The sequence below is a fragment of the Fusarium keratoplasticum genome, chromosome 2, assembly GCF_025433545.1.
Source record: "Fusarium keratoplasticum isolate Fu6.1 chromosome 2, whole genome shotgun sequence".
NCBI lineage: Eukaryota > Fungi > Ascomycota > Sordariomycetes > Hypocreales > Nectriaceae > Fusarium > Fusarium keratoplasticum.
The window spans coordinates 3,906,591-3,933,720 of record NC_070530.1 but is presented as its reverse complement, the minus strand read 5'-3'; the positions used below and the strand labels follow the sequence as shown (position 1 = coordinate 3,933,720).

At 52.4% G+C, this 27,130-nt stretch overlaps 8 protein-coding genes and 1 pseudogene across 9 annotated transcripts, besides 1 other annotated feature; 6 read left to right on the top strand and 3 right to left on the bottom strand.

Annotated features, from left to right (window-relative positions):
• Positions 1-1,429: 1,429 nt before the first annotated feature.
• On the top strand, positions 1,430-2,574 carry NCS57_00311300 (Endo-1,4-beta-xylanase; the record flags this gene model as incomplete). The annotated part of the gene is made up of 4 exons (XM_053053125.1): positions 1,430-1,551; positions 1,598-1,732; positions 1,778-2,414; positions 2,467-2,574. 4 exons carry the CDS (start codon positions 1,430-1,432, stop codon positions 2,572-2,574), a joined length of 1,002 nt encoding a protein of 333 aa, XP_052918371.1.
• A 927-nt stretch (positions 2,575-3,501) lies between these two features.
• Positions 3,502-4,782, top strand: NCS57_00311200 (Mannose-6-phosphate isomerase; the record flags this gene model as incomplete). Its single annotated transcript, XM_053053124.1, has 1 exon — positions 3,502-4,782. The coding sequence occupies exon 1, from the start codon at positions 3,517-3,519 to the stop codon at positions 4,780-4,782; it is 1,266 nt and encodes a 421-aa protein (XP_052918370.1). The 5' UTR covers positions 3,502-3,516.
• A 678-nt stretch (positions 4,783-5,460) lies between these two features.
• Positions 5,461-7,969, top strand: NCS57_00311100 (annotated as a pseudogene). Its single transcript has 6 exons — positions 5,461-5,714; positions 5,762-5,888; positions 5,938-6,405; positions 6,455-6,822; positions 6,869-7,215; positions 7,263-7,969.
• Positions 5,461-7,969: a sequence feature.
• An 85-nt stretch (positions 7,970-8,054) lies between these two features.
• Positions 8,055-9,486, bottom strand: NCS57_00311000 (Zn(2)-C6 fungal-type domain-containing protein; the record flags this gene model as incomplete). The annotated part of the gene is made up of 3 exons (XM_053053123.1): positions 8,055-8,490; positions 8,539-9,293; positions 9,418-9,486. The coding sequence occupies 3 exons, from the start codon at positions 9,484-9,486 to the stop codon at positions 8,055-8,057; spliced, it is 1,260 nt and encodes a 419-aa protein (XP_052918369.1).
• Positions 9,487-10,091: 605 nt separating this feature from the next.
• NCS57_00310900 (uncharacterized protein) lies at positions 10,092-11,111 on the top strand (the record flags this gene model as incomplete). Its single annotated transcript, XM_053053122.1, has 3 exons — positions 10,092-10,269; positions 10,330-10,581; positions 10,630-11,111. 3 exons carry the CDS (start codon positions 10,092-10,094, stop codon positions 11,109-11,111), a joined length of 912 nt encoding a protein of 303 aa, XP_052918368.1.
• Positions 11,112-11,636: 525 nt separating this feature from the next.
• Positions 11,637-13,322, top strand: NCS57_00310800 (uncharacterized protein; the record flags this gene model as incomplete). The annotated part of the gene is made up of 3 exons (XM_053053121.1): positions 11,637-11,837; positions 11,885-13,107; positions 13,154-13,322. The coding sequence occupies 3 exons, from the start codon at positions 11,637-11,639 to the stop codon at positions 13,320-13,322; spliced, it is 1,593 nt and encodes a 530-aa protein (XP_052918367.1).
• A 38-nt stretch (positions 13,323-13,360) lies between these two features.
• Positions 13,361-18,171, bottom strand: NCS57_00310700 (ATP-dependent RNA helicase MAK5; the record flags this gene model as incomplete). The annotated part of the gene is made up of 7 exons (XM_053053120.1): positions 18,013-18,171; positions 16,837-17,944; positions 16,364-16,782; positions 16,195-16,273; positions 16,042-16,131; positions 14,273-15,792; positions 13,361-14,227 (listed from the first exon to the last, which is right to left on the bottom strand). Exons 1-7 carry the CDS (start codon positions 18,079-18,081, stop codon positions 13,361-13,363), a joined length of 4,152 nt encoding a protein of 1,383 aa, XP_052918366.1. The 5' UTR covers positions 18,082-18,171.
• A 357-nt stretch (positions 18,172-18,528) lies between these two features.
• Positions 18,529-19,534, top strand: NCS57_00310600 (uncharacterized protein; the record flags this gene model as incomplete). The annotated part of the gene is made up of 4 exons (XM_053053119.1): positions 18,529-18,841; positions 18,888-19,129; positions 19,184-19,437; positions 19,486-19,534. The coding sequence occupies 4 exons, from the start codon at positions 18,529-18,531 to the stop codon at positions 19,532-19,534; spliced, it is 858 nt and encodes a 285-aa protein (XP_052918365.1).
• Positions 19,535-19,996: 462 nt separating this feature from the next.
• On the bottom strand, positions 19,997-26,198 carry NCS57_00310500 (TPR-MLP1-2 domain-containing protein; the record flags this gene model as incomplete). Its single annotated transcript, XM_053053118.1, has 2 exons — positions 19,997-25,842; positions 25,907-26,198. 2 exons carry the CDS (start codon positions 26,196-26,198, stop codon positions 19,997-19,999), a joined length of 6,138 nt encoding a protein of 2,045 aa, XP_052918364.1.
• Between the last annotated feature and the right edge of the window lie 932 nt (positions 26,199-27,130).

Below are 27,130 nucleotides of genomic sequence, written 5' to 3'. Positions count from 1 at the left end.
ACGAACTTACTAGAGCCAAGGATAGAGGGTGACTTAGTTTTAACATAGGACTTGGAGGGCACTATTATCAGCCAGCAATTTTGACTGAGGCCGAGGCCTTTGCCAACAATTTAACACGTATTGTTGATCTTGATGTCCCTTCGTCTCTAACTTGACCGACTGTGGTAGCTATTCATGTAGACTAAAGACACGAGTTCTCGTCAACCTCATCCCCAGCCACGAATGGTAAATCGACTGGGTTGCCTCTAAGGGCCAAAGGGCTAGACTGAGGGGTCCCGAGGAGCTGTACTGTGATATGTATCATGTAATGTGAGATGCCAGGCCAGTGATGTAGTGGGCTACCACAACTAGCAAGTTCCACACTTCATAAATATCATCTCAACGTCTCCCATAGAGGATTAAGGTCCGGGTCCTACTTGTCCGGATACCACATGCTCGTTATTGAGGATGGCACGTAGATAATAGAAGACATAGTGGGTTCTGGGCGCTAGCATACCTTGTCATTTCGACAAAAACCGCTAAGAACTCTTGTCGCGAGATACCTGAGGTCGGGTTAATCGTCGCTAATAAGGAGTAACTCCAAACCTCCTCAGTTAGAGGAAACACGGGCCCTAAAGGACTCACAGAGAATACCTCTCGCACTTGAGACGGTCGGGCAGAAGAGTTATTGATGCGAACGCTCTGTCTCCGTGAAAGGAGAAGCAAATGAGCCAAGAGCAACACAAGGCGCGGTTATACCCTTCAAGATGGTAAATATAGCCAATCATTGGCCAGAATGGAGGCTACCCATGCAGGTAATGGCCCGAGTGTAGGGTTGACAGGTTCATGATCGGACAGCGCCAAGTTAAGGAGGATGGGATTAGAAACGAGTCGCAAGAAATATAGCATCCCTATTGTTATATCGTTCTGATCTCGGCCCACATCTACCGACCACTGTCACATTTGTCGGCCTCCTACCGAACACCTTGCGACAAACCCAGTAGCGAGCTATGCACTTCAGCACCACACTCAGCTCCGCTGCTCAAAATCACGAGTCCAATCGACTGAGCCGCAGGTGGCAGCACCATATTTATCCGGTCGGAAACACTACCGAACAGCCAAGACGTTGCCTGAGCGGACGGAAAATTCGTGGGGCGATCCCCTTCCAATTTGCGATGGCCCGATGCGACGACAGGGGGTCAACCACGCGCTGTTTCAGGCCTGTTTCTTGTGCCCCAGCCAAGTCAATGCGAGCACCCGGAGAATTCATGATTGAGAGTGTTTCGCTGTCAATAGTACTGGTTGTTATGGGGAAACAAGTCTTGTATGAAAAGGGGCGCGTTTCCCGTTGGACCCTCTTGTTTCTTCAGTGCGATTTTCTCATTCCTACCTAACAAACTAAATCCTTTCGTTTATTTCCCCCAAAAAAACCTTCCATTCATTTTTCATCATGGTTGCTTTCTCTTTTCTTTTCGCAGGGTTGACCCTTGCTACTGGCGCTTTGTCTGCTCCGGGTGCGATTCCGTTGTCTAAGAGAGCTGGAACTCCAAGCAGCACCGGAACCCACGATGGGTAAGCCAATTGACTGCGACGCTGGAGGTGTACTAACATGTTCCAGATTCTACTACTCTTGGTGGACCGATGGCGGAGCTGACGCGACATACACCAACGGTCCCGGCGGCGAATACACCGTCAAGTGGTCGGATGGAGGTAACTTGGTCGGCGGCAAGGGATACAACCCTGGTGGTCGACGGTAAGTCTTTGACTCCCACCTACCGAACGACTCTAACACATCTAGAACCGTCGAGTACTCGGGCACCTATAGCCCCGAGGGCAACAGCTACCTCGCGCTGTACGGCTGGACCAAGAACCCTCTGATCGAGTACTACGTCGTTGAGTCGTTCGGCACGTACAACCCCTCCAGCGGCGGCGAGAAGAAGGGCGAGGTTACGAGCGACGGCGCAACCTACGACATCTACGTTAGCACGCGCACCAACGCGCCGTCTATCGAGGGCACCCAGACCTTCCAGCAGTACTGGTCGGTTCGCCGAGAGAAGCGCGTCGGCGGAACCATCACCACCGGCAACCACTTTGATGCGTGGGCCGAGGCTGGTCTGAAGCTTGGATCGTTTGACTACATGATCATGGCTACCGAGGGATACTTCAGCAGCGGCTCTGCGACTATTACTGTCGGCGGATCGTCTTCTTCGGGTGGTGATGACAGCACTGGTAGCAACGAGGAGACTGAGACTGAGCCTGTCGCGAGCGCACCTGCTGCCAGCGCACCTGCTCAGAGCCAGCCTGCTGCTACCCAGCCCGCCCAAAGCGAGCCTGTTCAGAGTGAGCCTGCTGAGAGCGAGGCTTCGCCGGTGACGTCCCAGCCTGGCTCCGGCTCCGGCTCCGGCTCCGGATCTGATACAGGCTCTGGATCAAACGTAAGTCCCATTAACAAACTCCTTTTATTTCACTAACTCACACTCTCTATAGTGCGCTCCCCAATGGGGCCAATGCGGCGGCCAGAGCTGGACCGGCGCGACCTGCTGCCAGTCTGGAACCTGCACGGAGCACAACCCATGGTACTCTCAATGCCTGTAAGCGAGTGCTACCATCCACCATCACCCGACGGAGAGAGATCTGAAGAGCCCGGGCACGCCGGCAAAAAGAAGACGAGGCCAGCAGAACACAAGCCAAAAAAGAAACTCCGGTACAGGGAATCGAACCCTGGGCTCCGCGGTACTTATTCCCTCAAGTTATGAGAGCGCGAAATGTTAGCCACTACACCATACCGGATTGTGGGTGTTGGTTGGTGTTGGGGGACTCTCTTGACAACCAAGAGCACCAGACAGAGCGATTTGGCAATATTCCATGTAAATATAGTAAATTGTAACCATGTAAATAATAGTATAAGGGGAATAGCAGCAATTCTTCTGTTTTGCATCTCTTGCAATGCTCGAAGAACTGGCAATTGCGTACGTCAGAGTCCATCCCATGACAGTTGCTCTCGGACCGTTCCGAAAGGAAGGTGGACCAACCCCGGAGGGTCAGCTCCGGTCGGATCGGTGGTCTACGGAGTACTCCAACACCGAGGCGACAGCCATTGAAGCCGACAACGGGTTAGAAAAGTGCTTCGCTGGGCTCCCGAGTTCAGATCTGGGTTTGATACTTCCACAAGTTAGGGAAAACAGCTGATCGGGGAAATGTCAATCGTGAGCTTGTCATCAAGGAGAGGACTTGTTCATGCAAACCACTTGAGCCCTTCGTCTGGATGCAAGATTTCTCGGTCGCTATGGATCTGTGGAGTAACAGAGATATGATTATGGCCGAATTGACGGTCTGCGTCCAGGTTTGCGTTGCTGCCTTCTTCTTACGGCCCATTTGTCTTGGCTTCTTCAATCTCGATGATCATCCGTTATGTCTGACGTCAATGATAGTGATGAAAGGATGACGGACTGACCCGCATCTTCGATTCAAGTATTTGAAGCTTGGCTTCCATCCGTGTTCTAAACAACATAATCAGTTCCTTCGACTTCTTTCAACATGTCGACACCGTTGGCGCCTTTCTACCAGCTCCGTTGCGGTTGCAATCAATACCCATGGGGCAAACAAGGGTCTGACTCTTTGGCAGCGCGCCTATGCGCAAAGACACCAGGATGGGAGGGAGATGATAAGAAGGACTTTACCATTGACGAGAATACGCCTTACGCTGAGATGTGGATGGGTACATATCCCGTCTTGCCCTCCTACGTCGCAAGCACAGGCGAGGATCTCCAAGATGTCTTGGACCAGCATCCAAAGGAGCTTCTTGGAGAAAAAGTCATCGCAAAGTTTGGCCACACAAAGCTCCCATACCTCCCCAAGATCCTATCTATTGCGAAAGCGCTTCCTTTGCAAGTGCATCCCAACAAGGAGTTTTCGAGCAAGAAGCACAAGGAAGACCCTGATTCGTTCACCGACTCGAACCACAAGCCTGAGATTGCTCTGGCATTGACCGAGTTTGAGGCATTCTGCGGCTTCAAGCCTGTGGAAGCCATCGTGGATGTGCTACGTCGCAAGCCTCTGAGGCACTTGCTGGTTGCCGGCGGTGCGACTGTTGCGGATGAGAAGCTCTCTGAAGAGGGCCTCCGTCAAGTCGTCAAGACCATCCTCAAGTCTTCTGATGAAGACATCAAGAAGATGTTTGAAGCGATTAGGGAACTCCCTGACTATGCTTTTGTTGGTCTCAACTCTGCCATCCCACAAGTCTCAAAACGACTCGAGGGCCAATTTCCCAAGACAGATCCCGGCCTGCTGGTCGGTCTTCTATGTATGAACTACATGCTCCTCCAACCAGGAGATGTCATCTACATCCCCGCCGGCGGCATCCACGCATACATTTCAGGCGACATCATCGAGTGCATGGCACGCTCCGACAATGTCCTCAACACTGGCTTCTGTCCCAAGGCAGACCGCGACAACGTGGACGAATTTTGTTCGGTTCTGGACTGGGAGCCCACAACCAAGATGAAGACGGTTCTTCCGCCAGAGGGCTATCCTAGGAGCAAAGAGGGAAAAACAAACATTTTTCGGCCGCCTACGAGCGAGTTTAATGTGTTGGCGACGGACTTGGGTGCTGGTGAGCGGGAGGTTTTGGGTGAGGGTGGCCCAGCAATCCTCATCGCGACGAAAGGAAGTGCAACAATCAAGGCAAATGACGACGTGTTTGAGCTATCAGAAGGACATGTTTACTTTGTGGCACAGGGAGTCAAGTTGGAGATTGCAGCTGGAAAGCAGGGTCTGTTGATGCATACGGCGATCGTTGAGTAAGAGGGTATGGAGTGTGCATGAGCGGTTAAATAAGCAAAAATAAAGGACAAAAAACATACAACATTGGGGATTCGCTAGTCGTCACCGACCTAGCTACTAATCCAACTCTTGCCAGGTTATCGATGGGAGATCGGACGGGATCCCGAGTTTTCTGGCAGATGTGGTCGTATGTGCTTGGGTTGGGGACAAGAGGCAGTATCAAGGTGCGTGGCAGGGGGCCTGTGAGGCAATGACCGAAGGACTGAAAGTATTTGGAAAGAGATGCCCTATATAGATTAACTCGTATTTCTCTATGGCTTGGTAAAGTGGTTGCTAATATAAGTACCTGCTTGGAAAAGTGGTGATGTTTGTGTTGGTGTTGAACCGCAGTTCGCCGTCGGTCCAGGCAGCACCGACGCCGGCGAGGTTCTCGCACTGTAATAAGCCCCGCTTTTCACCCCTGTCGTAGAGCACTTTTTGCGCGATGAGAGGTGGTGCCTGGGCCTAAAACACAGTGCAAGACCACCGCCTTCCACACGACACTTCTCTCCTTCGCACAAAGGAGTTGGTCATTCACGACGGCCCAAGCTCAGCAAGCACGACTTCGGTCTTACAGCAATCACGATTGATCATGATAACCTCAATTCATCTCGCCGTGAGACCTGTTTTCTTTGATTGGTCAAGTCTTTGTTGTTGAGATTCGCTTATTCTCACGTGCTACGCGACTCCGCGGCCATTGGCATCGGCAGCTCATGTCGACCTTTAATGGCATCGTGTCTGAGTTTCCAGACATACGGAGTATGGTTAACCTTCATGATGCTCTGCAACAGCCAGCTAATGCTTGTAGTTGACTTCTTCCGCCACAATGCAGATGTCCAGCCCCCTCTTGCTTGCTTTTTGAGCCATGTCCACAGCGATCACCTCGCTGGCTTAGAGAGCCTGCGGTCTCCATTGTTCGTATCAGCTCAAGGTTCTGCATCAAGCTGCTGACATTCTTTAGCGTGTACTGTTCGGCTGCCACTCGAGAGATCCTTCTTCGTCTGGAGCGCTATCCCTGCCGGATCAACTATGCCAAGGGCCTCTTGGAGGCCAGGCAACAGACCTACAAGCATCTCAGCAAGGTCTTTGTATGTGTCTCTGCCGCGATTTGCATGGCACACCCCTGACCACCTTCAGAAACCGCTGCCTCTAGAAACACCGACGACTATCGAGCTCCGCCCTGGCTGCGAGATTCAGGTGACCCTGTTTGACGCCAATCATTGCCCTGGAGCTGTCATGTTTTGTGAGACCACCTTGGCCGATGGCTTTTTTTTTATGCCCTGCTCACCGAGTATCAAAGTGATTGAGAGCGACAACAAAGCCATCCTTTACACAGGCGATATCCGAAGTGAGCCATGGTTTGTCAACACCATCTCCCGGAACCCCAACCTTGTCGAGTACACCTCGGGTCTCAAGACATTGGACAAGATCTATCTAGATACATCCTTCACAGAAGATGTGCCCTTCCAGACCAAGGCTCAAGGTATCGCTGAGTTGTTGTGCAAGGTATCCAAGTACCCTAGCGATACCGTCTTTCACTTTCAAGCATGGACCTATGGGTATGAAGACGTTTGGGTAGCTCTGTCCAAGGCTCTCAAGTCCCAGGTAACTTGGCCCATTGAGTGTGGTTATATACGCGGAATTAACATTTTAGGTACACGTCGACGACTACAAACTCCGCATCTATGGATCCCTCAAGTCGCGACCATCTGAAGCACGCTTCAGTTCAGACGTCCACCTTACTCCCGAATCGCCAGCTTTGACAGGCCACATGTGCGGAAATACCCCACACCAAGGGTGTCTGACGCCTAACGAGAATGTTCGCCTGCACAGCTGTGAGAAGGGAGCGATGTGTGAGGTGGCACGACGGCCGTCTACAGTCACCATTCAACCCATCATCGCCCACCTTCCTACTGGGCAGCATCTAGCCGAAGTTGGAGTCGGAGGAGGGGGCGATGATCTCCAACGGGAGGCTGAACTGGATTTTCTAGACCAAGCCAGCTTGGCTACTTTGGTCAACCTGTTCGTCGATGTCCCTCCAATTTGAGCCAGATCTGACCGAGTCCAGCGTCCTTTCGTCCGATATGCTACTACCGACAGAGACTATTCAAGCATTGAAGGAGGTCTTGACACAGGCCGTCTCGACCGGTAGAAATATACCGCTTGACTGGGACATCACGTCCTTGGACAACCATTCAGTGCAGGATATTGTCCAGATGCTTGCAGAAAGACTGGTGAACAGTTCCAAGAAAGCTGTTGCCGAAGACGTAACAGGCCAAGCCGAACTACCCAAAACAATCCATTTCCCGTACTCCAGACATTCCTCGTATCCAGAGCTTTGCCATTTCGTCGAGACATTTCGACCCAAGGACGTTTGGCCATGTACCGTCAGTCCCACAGAATGGATGAGAAATGGTAATGGACTCTGCAAACCCATAGAGCGACGCTGACCTCGTGCTCAGGAACTTCGATTGCATCTCTCTTTGGGCGTCTCTGTTCCGGAGATAAGTTCGATCATGATGTCGTCATGCAATCCTTTGCTGAACGATATACGTTGAACAATCCACAACAACAGCACGACAGCCAGACCACGGCCGATTCACTTCTATTAAGCTCGCTGGTCGGTGAGGCGCAAGCGATTCACCAACGTGACAGAGCTCGAGGCACACCTCAAAGCCCAACTCGTCTCTCGGACACCACTCCCGTGAAGTTTGTGAGCACTCTCATGGGCACCCTGGATACCATATACGTGGCCACCGAGCCCGAGCATCAGTCCCAGGCATCGCGAGTGTCAGAGCCTTTATCAGAAGATGCACTTCAGGACCCTCGGTATGGCCCTGAATCAACTCCAGCCCCAGAGGCAGGAGGCCCATCACAGGTTCGCGAAGCTTCCTCATCAGCAAGCGCGCCCGAAGATTACTTGACCGAACCGGGAATTGGCTCCCCCAAGCGGAAGCGGAGTTTTGGTGACATTTCGGGCAGCGATATTGAAGAGTCTAAGCCCAGTCAAGCTGGGGAGTCGTTCAGCTCGGTCATGTCAGAGGAACCTTCTCTGGCTCGTCAAGAGGCATACCAAAGAATGGTGCAGAACTTGATGGCAGATGATTGGGATCCAGTGCCACTGATATCGACGAGCAACGAATACACGACCATGGATCAGGAACTCTGATGGTAGCCTGGGAACAGCATCTTCGGCCTAGTAACCGTCCTAAGATCGTTTAAGCGAGTCAACGAAATGGCATTCGCGTCTGAGTCTACGTCAATGCGAGGGCCTCGGAAATCCTTGCCCTGGGCCATTGCAGCAACTTCTGGAACTTTGGCAGGCCAATCAAGCCTTCCTCTATCTTGACCATTGCCTGTCGGGCCCAACCCCTCATGAACCAAAAGCTTCTCTCGAGCGCTGCCATATGGACGAGGAAGTGAGCAAAGAGAAGGAGTGCGTGAGGCCTTTGGGCATCAAGGTCGATAAAGATACTGTCATCAATGGTATACAGCCAGAAGAGGGAGGCTCCCGCCTCTGCATACAAGCCAGCAAAGGCGAAGAGCTTTGCGGAGGTTTCCAATTGCCCGACGGCGTGTGTATAATGGCTGACGCCACCCGAAGGGATATCGGCCTCTTGAAAAGCGCGGAGTCTTTTAAGGGCGTCCCAGGTATCTGGTGGCAGAAGGGAATTGTCGAGGGGTGGGCAGCTGATAAGTGTTAACTAGGTTGATCAACTGACTGGGGGATATACTTACGGTTCCAACTTTTCATCGGACTCGAGAAGCCAGACACCATAGACAACTGGAGCAAACTCTGTCCTCACAACTCGAGGCATTATAGGCTGCAGAGTGGTCTTGATGCCTCTCAGGAGGTTGGCAAGTTCGAGGAGATTCGTGAGGGGAGACTCGAGGGTGTGGTTCTCCATGCGTGTCGGGAGAGTCAGCATATGCAGGACCACGACGGAGGCAAAGCCAAACACGGGCATCCAATTTGACATGTCCAAGGCCTGCAGTTGATGGCGATAACCCTCAGAACCAAGTGTTTGGTGATAGTCAGCCAAGGGCAGGTATGTCCTCCGACTGGAGGGGATCAGATAGGCCTTCTGAGCGGCAGCAAGGGCAAGTATTCCATGCATGACAAAGGGACTCTGGTAGCCTAACCGGGGAATAGCGACGTTCCAGACGTGTATCATGTCCTTGCGGACGGATAGTGTGGGGGAGGTTACGGTGCAGTAGTGGTGCATGAGTTCGCAATCACGGGCCCAGAGTTCCTGTGGAGGGAATGGAGCCATCTGATCTGAAGGACTGGGATGGCTCAGGTTGACAAAGATGGAGGGATCTGCAGGGCTCCCGATGGATCCTGGGGTTGAAGGTGTTAGGTTTGGGAGGTGAGCTGAGTGTGCACTACGGCCGAGGTCGATTGGAGATTCGGCAGCAATACTGGGACTCGACAAGCTACAGGGAACGCCATGTCTCTTGCAGTGGAAGCATGAAGGGCGGGCTTCATCACACTATCAGTCGTCAGTATTAGGTCTCTTGGCGGCAGCCCCGGGTTTACTCGTGAAGGCTCGAAGCGACTTGGCAAGCAATATGATTGAGAAACACCATAACGTGGGATATGATGTAGTTACATACCTTTACTTTGCGGCGCTTACAGTTTATGCAGCCAGTCCTTGACTTGGTGTGAGTTCTTCGGCTCGACATGATCGGCTTCTTATCCGCGGGTTCGCACAAGACAAGCAGGAAAGCGAACCAAGAGGAAGATGAAGACGAAGCAAAGAGAAGAGGGTGAGCGGGAATGGATGGATAATACCCGACTTTACGAGGATCTTGACATGGTGGTGCCGTGTCGAGTGGAGGAGGAATGCGAAGGGCACGCGAATCCGAAGCGAATACTCGGAACGAGATGCTCGGACCGCGTACTCGGACACGCTAGACTTAATGCGGGAAAGATGATTTGAGGATTCCCTGCGATTGGGGAATAAGCTGGAGCTAAAGGACGAGTTGACAGGGGTTGAAGCTCAATGATGCCCCACCAGCTGAGGCTGCGCAGCATGAAGTGACAGAAACGGTCTTGCAGATGCGGTTACTGTAAAGAGGATGTGAAAGGGATGCGCGGGAAAGTCTTGTTTCCCGACAGATACGAGTATGGACGCGCAAGTGGATCTTGGCAGAGGTTGACCATAAAGGGAACAGGCGCCCATGGAGGATGGATCTGGGGCTAACGACTTTCTACTCTTTTCTTTCGGGTTGTTCAACGAGGCCTCCTTTGTCGGTTCTAGGCGTGACAGCAAGAGACAACCGACAGCATGGACCGCTGCAACCCCGACTACAAAGATGCCGTTTGGGCGTTTTACCGGTTCGAGCCTTCGGTAGAGGCCAACGTCGTTTTTGTCGTTCTGTTCTCGGTGTCGACGATTCTGCACATCTTCCAGATCTTTAGAACGCGAACATGGTATCTGACAGCGCTGGTGGCGGGTGGATGTGGTACGTCTACGACAACATGGCCATGAGCCATGGAACGTATACTGACATGATGTATCGCAGCTGAGATTATCGGGTACATCGGTCGAATATTAAACGCCAAGGAGGATCCAGGATGTTGGACCATGGGTCCGTACATTATGCAGAACGTCTTGATCTTGATTGCGCCGGCACTCATGGCGGCGTCCATCTACATGATCTTGGGACGAATCATTCTTTTGACAGAGGGTGAACATCATGCGTTGATCCGACGACGTTGGTTGACCAAGATTTTTGTGTTTGGCGATGTTGCTTCTCTGCTGCTTCAATCATCGGGTACGTTCACATTATAAAGACCTAGAAGATAAAGCTAATCGTGTTTAGGTGGTGGTTTAATGGCAGTCAACGAAGATCTCCAAAAGATTGGACAAAATGTCATCATCGGCGGTCTCTTTGTTCAACTCCTCTTCTTTGGCTGCTTCATCGTCACGGGCGGCATCTTCCACCGACGAATGCGCCTCGCACCGACACCGAAATCAATGGAACCCGCGATCCGATGGCAAACATACCTCATTACTCTATACGTCACGGGCATCCTAATCTGGATTCGAAGTTTATTCCGAGTCATTGAGTTTATCGAAGGAAACGACGGACATTTGATGCGCAGCGAAGTATGGGTTTTTGTCTTTGACGGGTTGTTGATGTTGATCGTCTTGGTGTGGATGAATTGGTTTCATCCGGGTGAGATTGGACTTTTGCTTAGGGGTGATGAGCCGATTAGGAATGGGCTCGAGTTGGTCAAGGTTGGGGGGAGGAAGAAGAGGGCTGCTACTATGGAGAGTTTGGAGTCTGACCAGAATGTTTGATGTATGGCGTTTGAAGGTATGTTGAGATTGCGCTTGAATGGTTCTCGGGTCTTGTTTCTTTTGTCATGGGAGAGGAATGTAGATGGATGGGTTATTGGGCCAAGCATTAGATATGGGCAAGTTGTATCCCGGGCCTATGAGTAGATACACACTGTCACTTGTTACAATCGAACGATAATAGACAACCTCTAGACGACCTGTCTCATCTTCATCTTATCTCCATAATCATCTGTTTGAGAAGAGAGACAACATCCCCCGCCCCCACTGAATACGCTTTGGTCTAGATCCCCCCTCTCAACCCCTGCCTCACATCAAATCGCTAGCGGGGGAGCTCGGCTAGAACCTCAACGGGCGCCGTCATGTCCAATGGAATTGTCAGCAGCGTCATTGTTACTCGTCTGAGACGTCTCACGTTTCCCTACCATGTCATTACATACCGAGTAAGCCGGCCCCCAAGATATTACCTTTGTCTCCGCCATGTCATCTTTTGCATTCAACTTGTTTCTGTAATAATTTTTGTACGATATGTTGTCGCTTGACCTTTCTCGCCTTCTTCTTTACGGCGTGGTATTCCTCGTCGTATCATTCATAGTAGATGCATTATCTCAACCGAAATATCCCCCGGAGATACCTATTCTCGGATTTAAAGGATGGTTTTCCAAGGTTCGGAATAGTTTTGCCTATTTTACAAAACATCAATCGTGGATTGATCAAGGCTACCAAAAGGTATCCCCACCTCTCTCTCTCCTCTTAATTATAACTGACATGAGTAGTATGGGAAGAATGGCCTTGCTTTTATTGCCCCCGCGCCAATCTCTCGTCCTCCAGACGTCATCCTTCCAAGATCTCAAATCCCATGGATGATGGACCAACCCGACCACGTCCTCTCAGCTGTTAAAGCGCACGATCAGATTCTTTACACAGAATACAATTTCCTCGGAAAACACCTTGCTCAAGAACCCTTCGCAAGTCGAGTCGTGCATAAATATCTAGCTCGACATTTACCCTCGCTTATACCTCCCATTGAAGAGGAAGTCAACGCCGCGGTTGGAGATTCGTTGACTCTGGAGGATGGGTACACAAAGGTTAACCTTTGGGAATTGTGGATGGCTATTGTTCCTCGTGTTACGAACCGCTTACTCGTTGGGGAAGAAACATGTCGCGACACCATTTTTCTCCAATCAATGATTCGTTTTACAGACGACGTCGTCAGGAATAGCTTCCTCCTCCACGCATTCCCCAAAGTCCTACACCCGATAGTAGGTCGTCTACTCACCATTCCCAACCATCTCCACTGGCGCGCAGCATCACGTCGAGTATTCCCGATTATCCAACAACGCCTGGAAAACATGCGACGCAAAGAAGCAGGAGACTTGAAAGATTGGACTCCGCCAGAGGACTTTATAACGTGGGATATACGACTCGCCATGGCTGAAGGCAAAACATTTGAGCTTGATCCGGTGGTGATATCGAAGCGGCTACTCCCAATCAACTTTGCAGCCATTCACACGACTGTTCTCACTGGACATTCATGGATGCTAGACATCCTCTCATCACCGCCATCAGAAAACGTCCTCGATACTCTACTCTCCGAAATACACACGCACAAACCGACAACAGGCTGGACAAAACAATCCCTAACCTCCCTCCTTCGAGTCGACTCTTCAATCCGCGAATCCCAACGTCTAAGCAATTTCGCAGCAAACCTCATCGAGCGACAAGTAGTCTCCCCCTCGGGTCTACATAATCCGGAATACGGATGGACGCTTCCGAAGGGTGCGTTTGTTACGGTTAATTTACAGGGGACGCATCATGATGAGGATATTTATGAGGATGCCATGAGTTATGATCCTTGGAGATACTCAAGAGTTAGAGAGGCGTGGGAGAAGAAGAGTGAAGATGAGAGAAAGGATGAGGATGGGGTGAAGGCGAGAGGGTTGGGGATGGTTACGACGAGTGATGCACATCTCGCCTTTGGCCACGGACGACACGCATGGTGAGTACATCTCTCAGTGAACCTCATACAACTAACAGTTATCCAGCCCCGGACGCTTCTTTGTCGCTCACGAACTAAAGCTCATCATGGCCGCCCTCCTCCTCAACTACGACATCAAAATGATTGACAAACGCCCCAAACCACAATGGCTAGGAGCAACGATAATTCCTCCCCTCGACGCATGCATAGAGATTCGACGCAAGACAAAGTCATGACCCAAATAAAACAGCTTTTAAGATACTGGCCTGCCTGTCTATTCAAACCCCAATCCATCCATGCCTCCCAAAAACACTCCCCCCTTCTCACCCTCTCTCAACAGGGCACCAACGTCTACTCTACCACCTGTAATGTACCGCTCGCTCACGCCCAGGTTCACCCTCCTTGAGAGCTCCTCCCTCAACTGCGCCCGAAGAGCTCCCATCTCGGCCTTTGTCAAACCCTTGGCAGCCTGCTCCTTTCTCCGACGACCTCCTCCACGTCCACCTCGACCGCCACCAGATGCGTTGACGGCCTCCAGGTCGTCAGAGTCGTACTCGACTCCAAGCTCATCAGCCGCGTTGCGAAGCCAAGTATCGTCGCTGTGAGCCTTTTCCTTGGCGAGTACAGAATCCGCGATTTTCTTGGCTAGATCCACTCGAGGCTTGAGTCGCGACGCCATCTTGCGATCTACAGGAAGCGTCTGAATGAAATGCTCCCTCTTAGCCCCCGAGCTACGCTCCGCATGAACCTTGCTCGCAAGTCGCCTCGTCGGCAAAACCTCTTCAGGCGCACAAAGAATAACACTAACACCGCTCGACTCACCACGCGCCGTACGACCTGAGCGATGAATATACGTATCTGCCGATCGTGGCACATGGTAGTGCAGAACCTGATCCACCTCCTTGATATCGAGACCACGAGCCGCGACATCGGTGGCGATGAGGACAGAGTTGCGCGCAGCTGTGAAACGCTCAAGAGATCGAAGACGAGCCTTTTGCGCCATCTGCGAGTGTAGAGGAAGAGCCGTCATGTTGAGGTTCTGAAGAAGAGGCGTAAGACGACGAACAGCCGAGATGGAATTGGTAAAGACAAGAGTGCGTCGTCCAGGGTTAAGAATGAGGACAGTGTAAAGATAGAGATCCTGAAAAGTTAGCACCAATCTCCATCTTATGACGTTTCAACTCACCTTCTCCATGGCACCACACTCAATCAGTCCCTCCTTCAGACCATCCGCCATCTGACTGACAGGGTTGACGTCGATAAACTTGGGTTCGCCTCTGAACTTGAGGCACTTCATCAGATACGCCATCTTCTCCTCGTCGCTCCCTGTAGATTTGCCCTTGCCTGCCAGCTTGGTTTGCAAGTCCTTGTCGAATGTGGCCGAGAAGACGAGTGTCTGTCGAGCACTCCGCTCATCGTCCTCCTCATCGTCATCTTCCTCGTCAGAGCTGTCGGCATCATCGCTGGGCCTCTTTCCATCAAGAGCACCGATAATATCCTCAGCCTCCTTAAACTGTCCAACCTTGAACAGTCTATCCGCCTCATCAACAACCAGAAACTTGATCTTGGAAAAGGTGTTCTGCAGAGTCGCGTCTCCACTGAGAACCTCCCACAGTCGTCCCGGTGTTCCAATAACGATATCCGCCTTCTCCAGTTGTCGCTGCTGCTTCTGAATGCTCAGTCCACCCGTAACAACACACACATATGGCGCATTCGACAAGCCATCGCAAAGCGCCTTGAGATGATCACCCAACTGCTTTGCCAACTCTCTCGTAGGACTGAGCACCACAGCCATAGGCCCAGTCCTCTCAACACCCTGCTCATACAACTCCAACCACCTCTCAACCATAGGAATACCAAAAGCCAACGTCTTTCCCGAACCCGTCTGCGCCTTGCCAATGACATCCTCACCCGCCACAATCTCAGGAATCGTCTTTTCCTGAATCAGCGTCGGCTTCGTAAACCCAAGCTTGGCAATAGCGGAAAGAATCTGCGGCGAGAGGTTCAGCGGAACCCAGGCCGCCACGTCGACGTCTTCTTCTTGGTCTTCCCCATCGGCCAGCGCGTCAAACGTGTTGCCCCCCCGTGAAGAGGACTTTTGTACGACTTTCTGGGTCTTGACCAGCTGCTCGTCTTCTTTTTTGCTGGCATCCAACTTGCGCTGCTGTTTTTTGTTCTTCTTGCTGGTTTTTTCTTCCTTTGCCGTAGTCTTTGCTTCAGACTTCTCGCCCTCCAGGCCAGCTTCACCACTGCCAGCTTCGCCGGAATCGATATCCCCGACCTCCACAGGGTCGTCGCCAAACCCTTCAAAAGATTCGTCCGCATGTTCGTTATCGTTGTTGTCGTCGTTGGTTATCGTGTTCGTCTCGCCGGCCACCAAGAACTGCACCCGATCCCCATCCTTAACCACGTCGACGCCCTCAATCACCTCAAGACCGCCGAAATCTTCGCCGACAGACTTCCACGCGAGTGCAGAGGCGTCAACGGCGCGACGCGACGCCTTGTTTGTCTTCTTCTTGGAGTTCGAGATGTTCTTGGATCGTTTCGGGGCGGGGCCGGTCGCGGTGGGAAGCTTGCGCTTCTTTGCCGGGGGGGCCATCGGATGATGAAGAGATCGCCCCTTGTCAAGGCGCTCCTTCTTTTTGTTGCTGGCCGGGTTACTCCTGCTGTCGAGATTCGGTTCCACGGCGGAAGCTTCAAGCTGTGCTTGTGATGGAGTTGAATGTCAATCTGTAAAAACTGCCCCGGTTTATTTTTCCGACTTTTTTTTTTGTCGGCGAATTTTCTCGCCGATCACCGACAACCACCCGGGATAAGCATCAGGATGTGTTTTTCACTACTGTCATCAAGCCAATTGCGCAACCAAGTGTAAAAGTTATTGGTATTTTAAATTAGACTGGCCAAAATAGCCCCGAGGCCTCATGCATCCCTCCTCCATGAAACGAAGAAACATACCATCTTCGTCTCCCTCCAATGGTTTGGCCAAGGCTTCTCGAAGCGAGCGGATCGCTTTAGTCTTTGTTGACGTGGTGTTCACGGACACAGCTACAGCGTTGTTACATTCCGTTAGTATTGAGCTATTCCAAGGTTCTCGGTTGGTAGGCTTACCGCTGTTATTGATCCGGCCTTGAATACTTGTGCTCTCTATGAGGGCAGAATGGGCAGACATAACCAGGTAAATCATGGACTGGGCTGGCGAATCATCTTTCATTCTTTCGAATGTATGCCCCCTTCGCTACTTGGGCACCCCTCCGCTGGGCGAATAATATGACCGTACCAGGGAATGGATATCGAGGTGATAGTCGAGATCATCCTGGGACTGAAAGGGTGGAGATGAGCACCAAGTAAAGGGGCATTGATATACGCCTCGGCCAGTCTGGAGATTAGTGATTTCGACTGTCTTGGTGCGGTCGACTTCGTTATTACCGACGGTAGCACTTGTGGAACTCGAAGTCTCGCCGTCCTTTGAAACGAGTGAAGTTGGGAAATTAGACGCCTGGGGTGCTGTACTGCTGGGGAGAGGTGAGAGACGCCTTTGTCTTTCGCTTTCAAAAGTGCGGATGGCCATGTCTTCGAGATCTTGGGCCCGTTGTTTTTCAGAACCGGAGAGCTTCGCGATTCTGGTTCGCTCACGCTCCCGTCGAGCACATTCTCGTTGGTCAATGTCAACCTGGGCTTCAGCGCCAGCCACACGATCTGAGATGCAGTCAGTTAAAGATCCTCATGGAATCTATCGCCTCCGTGACTTACCGGAACTACCTGGTAGATTACCGCCATGATTACTCCTAAACTTCCTCCACAACTTTGCAGCGCCCTGCTCTAAGCGTCCTTTATGCCGGATGATGTTGAGGTCGGACTCTCCTAGCCGAGACATGCTGGGAATGAGCAACTCGCCGTGCAAACTGAACACATCCAGTCTATCGACAGTCTCTTGTCCAACAAGGATATCCGCGTTAAGATTATCCAGCACGAAGAGCTCAAGGTCGATTGGTTTCCCACGCGGATGAAATCCCAGGGAATTAGCGTTTCCCACAACAAACGAAGTATTGATAACACCCGAAGTACAGCCCACGCTGCAGTCTGCAAACTCGAGCTGCTCGTATGCAGGCTCGATCTTGTAAGCCCTCGCCTTAGCAAATGTACCACTGACAAGATCCAAATCCGATCCAGTATCCACGGTAGCCAAACCCACATATGTGCCAAGCTGGCAGGCCAAACTCCGCTTGGGTCTTCCAACGCTGTTCACTCTCAATGCCTGCATAGCTGGAACCGCTTGCTCGACGAGTCGATCTCGATGCTTGCTCAAGGTCTCTGTCTGCTGTAGAAAGTCGACACCCATGATCATGGGAACGGCCAGAGTATTGAAGACATGGAAAATACACTCAAGGCTCGTGGTTTCTGAAGGAGCACCAGCAGCAAAGCTGCACCTGGTAGAGACTTGGCCAACTGCCGTGACGATCTTTCCATTAGCGATTGTGAACTGTCTTGGTTCATCGGAGTTGGTCCGCTCTGTCTTCAGTCCCAAGTTTTTCACCAGCTCTAGAGAGATAATATTGTCGTCCGAGCCGCTGTCCGGACAAGCCATGACCTGGGTGAATGCGCCTGAGCGACGAGCCACAAGTAGAGGAAGATAAAAGCGCTTTCGTTGTCTTCTTGATCGAGGGTCGTTGAACCGCAAAAGCACTCGTGCCGCCTCAGCTACCTCATCCACGCCGTGCCCGGGGTCCATTTCGTACCCAGGGATCCCTTCTTTCCGCCTTGCTGCATCTCGGGGTTTTTTGTGCAGCTTCGACTCCATACTGTCATCCTGTTCGTAGGGCCGTTTAGAATATCGAAGGGGTGAGTTCCTGGGCTCATCCTACAAGAAGCCTTGAATCAGTTCTTTGACACTCAAAGGCATGAATAACTAAAAGTGGAAGAAAATACTTTGTCGCGTTCCCACTCGCGCCAAGCCGGCGTAAGCCATAATGAGTCAGTTCCGCTATCGAAGTCCATTGAGCCTTGAGGTCTTGAACCTTTATCGATGTTCGTCCTGGGGATGAAAGAGGTAGAGTCGGAGGAACTGGAGGAACGCTGGGGTAATAGACTGCAGCCCGACAGCTAAGCCTCCCTGGCAGTGTCGGTGAGGCCAAAGCCAAGCCGCTCAAGACGTTCATTCTTTGCCAATCAGGGGCTTGCATGTGGCAAGGCGTCTTGCTAGGCTCTGTAGGCATGCATGAGTGCACGTGAAGGTGCGTGCTCAGCACAGCCTGATTTTCAGCATCAGTACCGAGCAGCCCACTGCTGTTACGCCAGAGAACAATACAATCTCTTGGAGTTGCGGTAAAAAAAAATGTGCCAAACCTCTTCGAATACCTAGTTCTGTCGTCGGAGAGATTTACGATTTGTTAAGCACTAGGGATGACCAAACTCGACTTTGGGCGTTGTCGGATACTCGCAAACATGGAAGCGCAAAGGCAGACATTCTACGTGGATGGGTTTCCATCTCTCGCCAACTTTATTGCAAGTGATAAGGATGGAACATCGACGATCTTTAAAAGATTCAACCGCTTAGCAGCAAGAAACTTGCTTATATTGCAAAGTGAACTGGCAGAGCTGCAAGCAAAGCTCGACGAGTACGATTGCGAAGACCGGGAAGGGGGTGCGGAGGCTCTCCAATCTCTGAGAAACTGGGAAGACTACAAGAAAAGAAATGATAAGGAATCGGATCGAATAAAGTTACTTGAAAAGATCAGGACAACTCTGAAGGAGTACAGTATGAGATCCAGCCTGAACCTCGAACAAATACTTATGTTGCGCAGGAGAAGCCATGATCTTCGAGAGCACCCTCGCTACAATACCGCCCCCAGACAGAAAGACACTCAAAGCATTTCGAATCAATTTCTTTCACGGAAGACCAGAAGAGAGCAGAGACTGGCCGATGCTTGGCGGGCATAGCTCTGATCTATACGATGATCCTGATGACTTGGTGGTTCTACATACGGCAGAACCACCAGACAGACTGACGTTGTTTGTGCAGGACTATTTTGGCTTCCTATTCAAGGCAAGTCTTACGAAATGATTATGATGAGGCTACTTTACTTATGATCAACGTTAGGACAAAGATACTCACAAGGCCACGACAAGTCCTTTAGTAGGCTATGCATCAGGCAAGAGGATCTCGGCCTTCATCTCATATCTCAGCACCATCTTGGCAGCATTACTACTAATCGGCGCCATTGTTGTCTTGTACAATATCAAGACAGACGACTTGAAGCTGGGCTTGATTGCTCTATTCACCATCATCTTTGCGGCCAGTGTTGGGTTACTGACCAACGCGAGGCGTGCAGAAGTGTTTGGAGCTACGGCGGCGTAAGTAAACACTCCGGCCACAAGAGATCTTGTTGCTGATCGTTCTAGATATGCTGCTGTCTTGGTTGTATTTGTGAGCGGAGATCTAGGAAATTAGCATGCAAGGCCAGGAGGGGGCGAACCTGGCAACTGGATATAAGAACATCACGTCTTTGCTAGCCTGACTTCGAGGCTATCACGAAACGCCTCGACAACCACGAGGAACTCAACATAACACTTGGAAGAGTCAAGACAAAGGTCAAACACACAAATACCCCAAAACAAGGGTCATCTCCATTTATCTTAACCCCCATAAGCATTAGATACATGAACAAAACAACACCATCTCTCCACGATCTTGTCTTTGTAACCATAAACCTTTCATATCAATAAAAATAAGGAAATTGTCTTTTTGTTGTCCGTGGAGGAGCCCCAGTGATAAAAAGATACAATGCTTCTGTAACATCCTTTGCAACCCATGCCTCGTCCCAAACCATCTGCCTGCATTCAATGTCACATCGCGATACATGGATGCGTATTTTCTTTGTTGTACATGCCAACTCCATTACTCGTCCCGTCTTCAATGCGCCCCGCGAGCTCGCTTGGCTCCTCCTCCAACCTCTGAATCACCTCTTGGTCGCTTGTTTCCGGGCTGGAAATCATTGGCACCAGGGTTCAATCCACCTCGTCCTCCTCCACGTCCTCCACGACCTCCGCGTCCACCACTACCTTCACTACCACTCGCAGCTCGTCCAGCTGGGTGCGTGTAGGTACCACCTCTCCCGCCACGGCCACCGCCGCGGGGCATGGGAAGTCCAGTCCTGACTGGCTGTGGGAGCGCTGACTGCTGAGGAGCTTGCTGAGCTGGTGCCGCAGGTAGTCCTTCCTTAGCACCCGTTGCGCCTTCGGTCTTGGGGGCGAACGGGTTCGGAATATCGGTTCCAGCAGCATTGCCGGCAGCAAACGGATTGCTTGTTTTGGGTGCAGGAATTCCGCTTGTGACTGGCTGAGCAGCTGGCGCCGGCTTTGCTCCAGCTGGTGTAGCCGCCGGGGCCTGGGCCTGGGCCGGAGTCGCTTGAGCAGGTGCAGGTGTTGCAGGTGCTGGAGATGGAGGAACACTGGCGATCGAACCGCGAGCAGCAGTCGCCTTCGCGGCAGCCGGAGGGGGCGGTGCCTGTGCCGTCTTAGCCACTTCCCAGACCTCGACAACAGGCTTCTGCGGCGTCTCGGACGCTGCCTTCTCAACAACTCCGATCTTGGCGTTCGCAGATCTGAGCTTGTTTTCCGCCATGTTAATGCGCAACGTCGACTTCTTAGACTCCATCAGCTGGGCCTGTTCCCTGGCCGACGTGATCTTCGACTCATATTCGTTCTTGATCGTCGACTCCAGCTCAGTCTTCAGCTTGGTGCTCTCCACCTCCAGCTTCTTCTTGATGTTAGCCGCAACAATGTTCTTGACTGTTGGGTTGGTCGAGAGGAACTGTCGGATACCAGCATCGTCCAATTGAGACAGATCGGCCGGACCAACAGACGCGGGTGTTGCTGGGATGGCAGGAGCTTCAGCCTTGGCTGGTGTTGACGGGGGCTGTTCGGTGGGCTCCGTCTTTGGTGCATCAGCAGGCTTCGTGGTAGCATTCTCAGCCAGCCAGATCTGCTTCTCTTGCTCAAACTTGAGCTTGAGATCCTCGTCCTTCTTCTTGTACTCCTCCTCCATACGAGCTCGGCTTTCCCTAAGTTTGGCGTTGAGAGTATCCCGCATCCGGTCGGAACGCTCCTTGATCGTGCTCTGGATTTTAGCCTCCACCTCATTCGCCTTCTGCTCAAACTCGGCCGCCTTGGCCTCAGCAGCCGTGACCTTCTCCTCCAAAGCCTTCTTCTCCTCGTCAGAGATGCCGTTAGAAGGCTGTGAAGGGGCGTCGCCAGCCTGGAGAGCAGCTTGAGGTGTCTCTGGTACACCAGATGTAGTCTTCGCGGCCTCGGTTGCCTCCTGCAGCTTCTTGGTGGCCTCGTCCCGCTCAGAGATAGCAGTTCGCAGCTCGTCGCGAAGTGTCTCGAGTTGCTGCTCAGCTCCCTGTTTCTGGCTGCTGATGGCCTCAAGTTCCTTGCGGGCATCAGCCAGCTGCTGCTCAAGCTGCGACACAACCTCTGAAGAAGCAGAAGCCTCGGCTGGCTGAGCGGGTGTGGATGTTGACTGGGCAGCCTGCGCTTGTTGTCGTAGTTGCTCCACCTCCTTCTGGAAGTTTTGGATCTGGCGCTCAAGCTCGGTCTTCTGGTTACCAAACTCCTCGGCCTGCTTCTTGGCGCCCTCAAGCTCGCCGTTGGCCTTGTCCAAGTTCTCCTGAAGATGGTTGGCGCGCTGGATGGCCTCATTCTTCTCACCAGTAAGCTTCCTTGATCGCTCCTTAGCTTGCTCCACGATCTTGCCGCGAGTGGTACTCCAGTTGTTGCGCTCTGTCTCAAGAGTAGTCTCGAGCTCGATCACCTTGACCTTGAGGGGCTCCTCACCCTGCTTCAAGGCGTCTCGTTCCGTCTCCAGACTGGTGATCTTCTCCTTAAGTTGCTCCATCTCAGCAGGGTCGACTCGTCCATACTTGGTCAGAATACCCTCGGTGCGCTTCTGCCATCGGTCGCGGTCCTCCTGGATTTGCTTGATCTCATCCTCGAGGAACGACTTTTGTGTCTTGAGCGTGTCAATTTCAGCCTCCAGTGGCTGGATTCGTGCCTCCATCTCTTCAATCTTGGTATTCTTTTCGGTGATCTGATCCTTCAGTTGCTGATTCTCGTTCCGGAGAGTCATGCTGCTCTCGCGGTACAGGTTGAGCTCGTTCAACTTCTCCATCAGATCCTGGTGTGTCATCGACGTCCGGCCACTTTGGGCAGCCTGAGTGCGTTCCTGGTCGAGCTTGAGGCGCGCCTCGTCAAGCTGGGATTGGGTGTACTCGAGTTGCTGTTGCAGACGCTTGGACTCCTGGGCCTTAAGGTCGTACTGAACCTCGAGGATCTCCTTCTCGCGTCGAAGGTAGCTATTGAGTTCACGGAGACCCTCAGTTGCGTCACCGATAGGAACAGGCGACATCCCCTCGTCCTCGTTTTCGTCGTTCTCGTTGCGCTTCTGCTGGAGGGCTGCAACCTGCGAAGTCAAGGCCTCCAACTGCTGGTGAAGGATCTTGTTCTGCGAGTTGACATCCTCCCGTCGCGACTTGAGCTCAGCCATCTCCTGCTCCAGCTGCAGTCGGCGATCCTCCCATGAGCTCTCGCTCTGCGCCAGAGTAACCTTGGCAGACTCTGCCTCGGATCTCAGGGAAGCTGCTTCGCTCTTGAGTTCGTTGTGCTCGGCTCGCAGTTGTTGAACGAGCTTGGCGGCCTCGGCATGCTTCACAAGCTCTTGCTCGTAATCCTGCTGAGCCTTCGAGGCAATCTCAGCCTGGGCACGGAGATCCTGCTGATGATATCGAGTAGCCTCCAAGTGCCTCACGCTCTCCTCCTTGAGTCGGTTCACCTCTTCTTGCAAGATGGCCTTCTCATCTTCGTACCTTCTCGCAACCTCACCCTGAGAATCCCGTAGGCTGGAGAGCTCAGTGTTAGATCGAGACAACTCAGCAGACACATCCTCAAGTCGTTGGCCAAGCTCCTTGACCTTTGCATCCTTCTCTTCAATAAGTGCCTCCATCTCTTGCTGGTACTGGCCCTGGGATGCTCGCAGATCCTCCAGGGCCTCCTCGTTGGCCTGGCTGAGCTCCTTGAACTGCTCAGCCTGTGCCTTGGCGTTCTCGAGGTGAGTGTTGGCCATGTCCAAGTCTCGCTTAAGGTCGGAAATCTCAACATTGAGCTCTTGGATCTCAGCCTCAAGCTGCTGCTGCTGTTCGCTGAGTTCGATGGTGCCGGGCCTTGGCGTAGGTCTGGGCTGGAGACGTCCAGCCCGCTCCTCGGCGTTTCTCAGTTCAACTGACAACTCGTCAACGCGAGCCTGAAGATGATCTCTGCTGGTCTTAACAGCGACATGCTCCTCCCGGATCTGGCTGAGGCTCGCCATGAGCTCGTCGATTCGCTTCTGGGCCTCCTTGGCCTCAAACTCCTTCCGAAGCTGCAGCTTCTTGGTCTCCTCTGCCTCATAAGACAGCTTCCTCTGGGTATCACTCAATTCCTGTTCCAGACTCTCGATTCTGGCCTGAGCCTTGCGTCGCGTCTCGGATTCGGTCCTGTTACGCTCGTTCTCGAGAGACTGTTGGGTCGCAAGGAGATTGTTGAGTCGGTTCTTCTCCTCTATCAAGTTCTCGTTGTCCTTGCTGAGTCGATCCTGGATATCCTTCCAAAGCTTCTTCTCGGCCTTGAGGTTGGCCGCCTCGTTTCGCACGCTGTCGAGCAAGCCCTTGGCCTCAATGAGCTCCTCGGCAACCTGTTGTGTCCGGATATCCTGCTTGGCGGCGGTTTCTGACAGGGTCTGGTTGCGCTTCTGAAGTTCGCGATTCTCGCCTTGGAGAGCGACAAAGTTGGTGTGCAACATCTCTCGTCGCTCCGACTCAAGTCTGGCCTCGGCGTGAAGCTTCACTTTGTCTGTCTGCAGCGAATTTCGTTCAGCTGAGAGGCTGTCGATCTGATCTCGCATATCCTTGCGAACTCCATCTTGGGCGTCACGGAAACTATCGTACTCGCCCTGAAGTTTGCGGAGAGCCTCGTTCAGAGCCTCGGTCTGCTCAGTCGCTTCGATGCTAGCCAGAGGTGGACGCTGGCCACCGCCAAGAGAATGACGCATCATGGATGCCTCGTCGCCGTTTACGCCTCGCTGCTGCAACAGTCGTCGGAACATGTCTCGCTCCATCTTGTAACTCTCCATCGTTGTCTTGATGGACTTGGTCTCCTCCGTCATGTGCACCAGCTCCTGCTGAAGCTTCTCAACCATGTCGTGATCCTCCTTGGCCTGATGCTTGGCCGCAAGCGCCTCCTCACTCTCAAGTTGCTCAGCAAGTTCTCGGGTGATGCGCATGAGCTCCTCGTTCTTGGCCTGCAATGACTGAACATCCTTGAAAACCACCAGCTTCTGAGTGATGAACTGGTGAGTGTCAGACATGTCAGACAAGGCCTCCTCGGTGATCTCGCCCTTCTCCAGCTGCTTGAGACGGAAAACCTCCTCATCGGTCAACTGCTCCATGCCCTTCTCGATGGCATAGATGTTGAAAACGAGCATCTGGATCTGGGTTCCAAGATCACGGAGCTGAGTGCGCATGATCTTGTTCTCGGATTGGGCTGTTGCGAGTGCGCCCTCTGCCTTTCGTGCTGCACGTCGAGCAGCATCTCGTTCCTCAAAACTCTGCTGCGACAGCTCCGACATGCGTGTGATCTCTTCTCGAAGAGTCTCCGACTCGGCTTGCAGCTCTTGCATCTCTGGAGCCTTGGCCTCGAGTGCCGACATCATGCCATCAAGCTCTTCGGAGAGCTGCTGGTTGCGGCGTCGTTCGCTGGCCAGCTGGGCCTTGACCTGGTAGAGCTGGTCAATGGCTTGTGTCGCGGTCATAGCACCCTTGCTACGGATGGAGGCCGGGGTTCCGAAAGGAGATGAAGGTCGTAGCATGCCGTTGGGACGAGGAGTCGCAGGTGCAGACTCAGGCGGGGGAACATTCTGCTCCAGTCGAACTTGGAGTCCGTCAATCTCTGACTCGAGCTGCTGGATGCGCTCCTCCATTGCGCGCGAGTTCTGTCGCTCCTCCTCAAGCTCGACTCGGATGCGTCGAATCTCGTTTTCGTAGTTGTCCTTGAGGCGCTCCTTTTCAGACTCGAGGTCGCGCACACGTTCCGAGTGCTTCTTGCTGAGCTGGTCAGACATGTCAACGAGACGTCGCTGGTCCTCAAGCTCATGTTTATAACTCTCGACTGTCTGGGCAAAAGTACCCTCCTGCTTCTGAAGCTTAACGAGGGCCTCATCTGCCTTGGCTTGCATGGCGTCAAGTCGTTCGCGAAGTTGCTGCTCGGTTCGCTTCAGGGCCTCGACTTCGGATTGAATATCTTCGTTCTGGCGCTGAAGTTCAGCAATGCGGGCGCCCTTTTCCTTTCGGTACTTGAGGCCCTCCTCGCTCTTTGTCTTGAGTTCATTCTCGAGCCATTCACTGTTCTTTCGGGCCAGGTCGAGCTGCTGCTGGAGCGATTCCTCTCGGTACTTGGCGCTGTTGAGCTGGCCCCTGGCGTTCTGTTCCGACTGCTGAAGAGTTGTAATCTCGCGTGCGAGCTCGACATTCCGCTGGTGCTGCTTGGTGAGCTCCTCAGTGATGGTCTGATCGCGCTTGTTGTTCGATTCGATGATGCTCAAGTTAGTGCGATTCGACGATTGAAGGGTTTCAATCTTGTCGTTGAGAGACTTGATCTCGGCATCGTAGTCAGATTTCTTGGCCTTCAAGACCTGAAGTTCGTTCTCGACGGATTGGCGCTTCGTTTCTACGTTGGGGATGAATGTCAACAACCGTGTAACCTCGTTTCGCGCATCCCCACCAACACATACCTTCGTCCTTGAGCAGCTGTCTAGCCTCTTCCACGTCCTTCAGGGCCTTGTCGGCGGTAGCCTTGGACGTTTGCGAGCGCGACTCGGAGCTACGAACCGCGTTCTCTAGCTCAATATCCGTCTGAAGCTTCTCAGCGTACAGGGTGTCGAATTCGTGCGCCTTGGCTGCGATGGCCTGAAAGAGAATGTTGACGAGATCAACAGTCGGTTCGGTCGCCAGGGTCGTTAGGACAGGCTGATCGAGGCCAAGGTGGCCTGCGATGTAGCCCGTGTCCACATCCGCGGCCGCCATGGTGGTGATCGAATCAGGCTGAGAGCGCGGCACTCGTCATTCCCGCAGCTGCGCGTCGAAAAAATGGCAGCTCTGGTGAAAGATCCACGTGATTGATCGCGTCGCTGAGTATCGGGCGTCGTGACGAATGAGTGTGGGTGATGTTGATGAAATATCTCCGACAAAGGAAAGGATTTCGTTGTTGGAGTGAAAGAATCTGGCTGGAGCTTCCAGGCTGAAGATCTGGAGACACTGTTTTTGGAAAGTCAACACCCAAGGCTGTTGCTGTCTGAGGAGCAACGTGCACGGGCCACCTGGAGCTGGAGCTGCGCTGGGGAGTCGGAGAATTGCTTTTCCGAGAGTCAACTACCTTACCCTGTATTCATCCATTGAACTTGACGGGCATTCTGTCGTAACAAAGGGATTGGTTAAGACCTGTCTGTCTGTTTTTTGTCTTTGTTTAAGAAAATACCGTGTCACGCTCGTTACTTGGCCGCTATGGGTGCAACTTCAGGACAACAATAGGGAAAAGTTGGTGGAAGTGGTGTTACCCCTTGCAGCTGGATGATTACACGTCTCCACCATCAGTAAGTTTGGGAGAACAAAGAGAAACCTGTCAGACACTTCCTTGCCATTGGCCACGTAGCTCCGCTGTTGGCTCCTAGCTCCAGATAGATGTAAATCGTGCCTAGGTAATGAGCAAAGAAATCTGAATAGCCTGTGCAGTAGGGTAAGGCGCGACAGGTGACCTTTCGGTACATATACGAGTTGTGGCGTAGAGCATAACCGTTCAGCTTGGTGGATGCTCTAACAACAGGGAGTATGGGGTATCAAACAATAACACTATCTCATCCAACTGTCGCATACTACTCTATATGATTATAAGGGTAAGCAGAGGCTACGCTAAACTGTTGTTTAACAAGCTCACTCGTATGTCACGACACAGTGAAGAC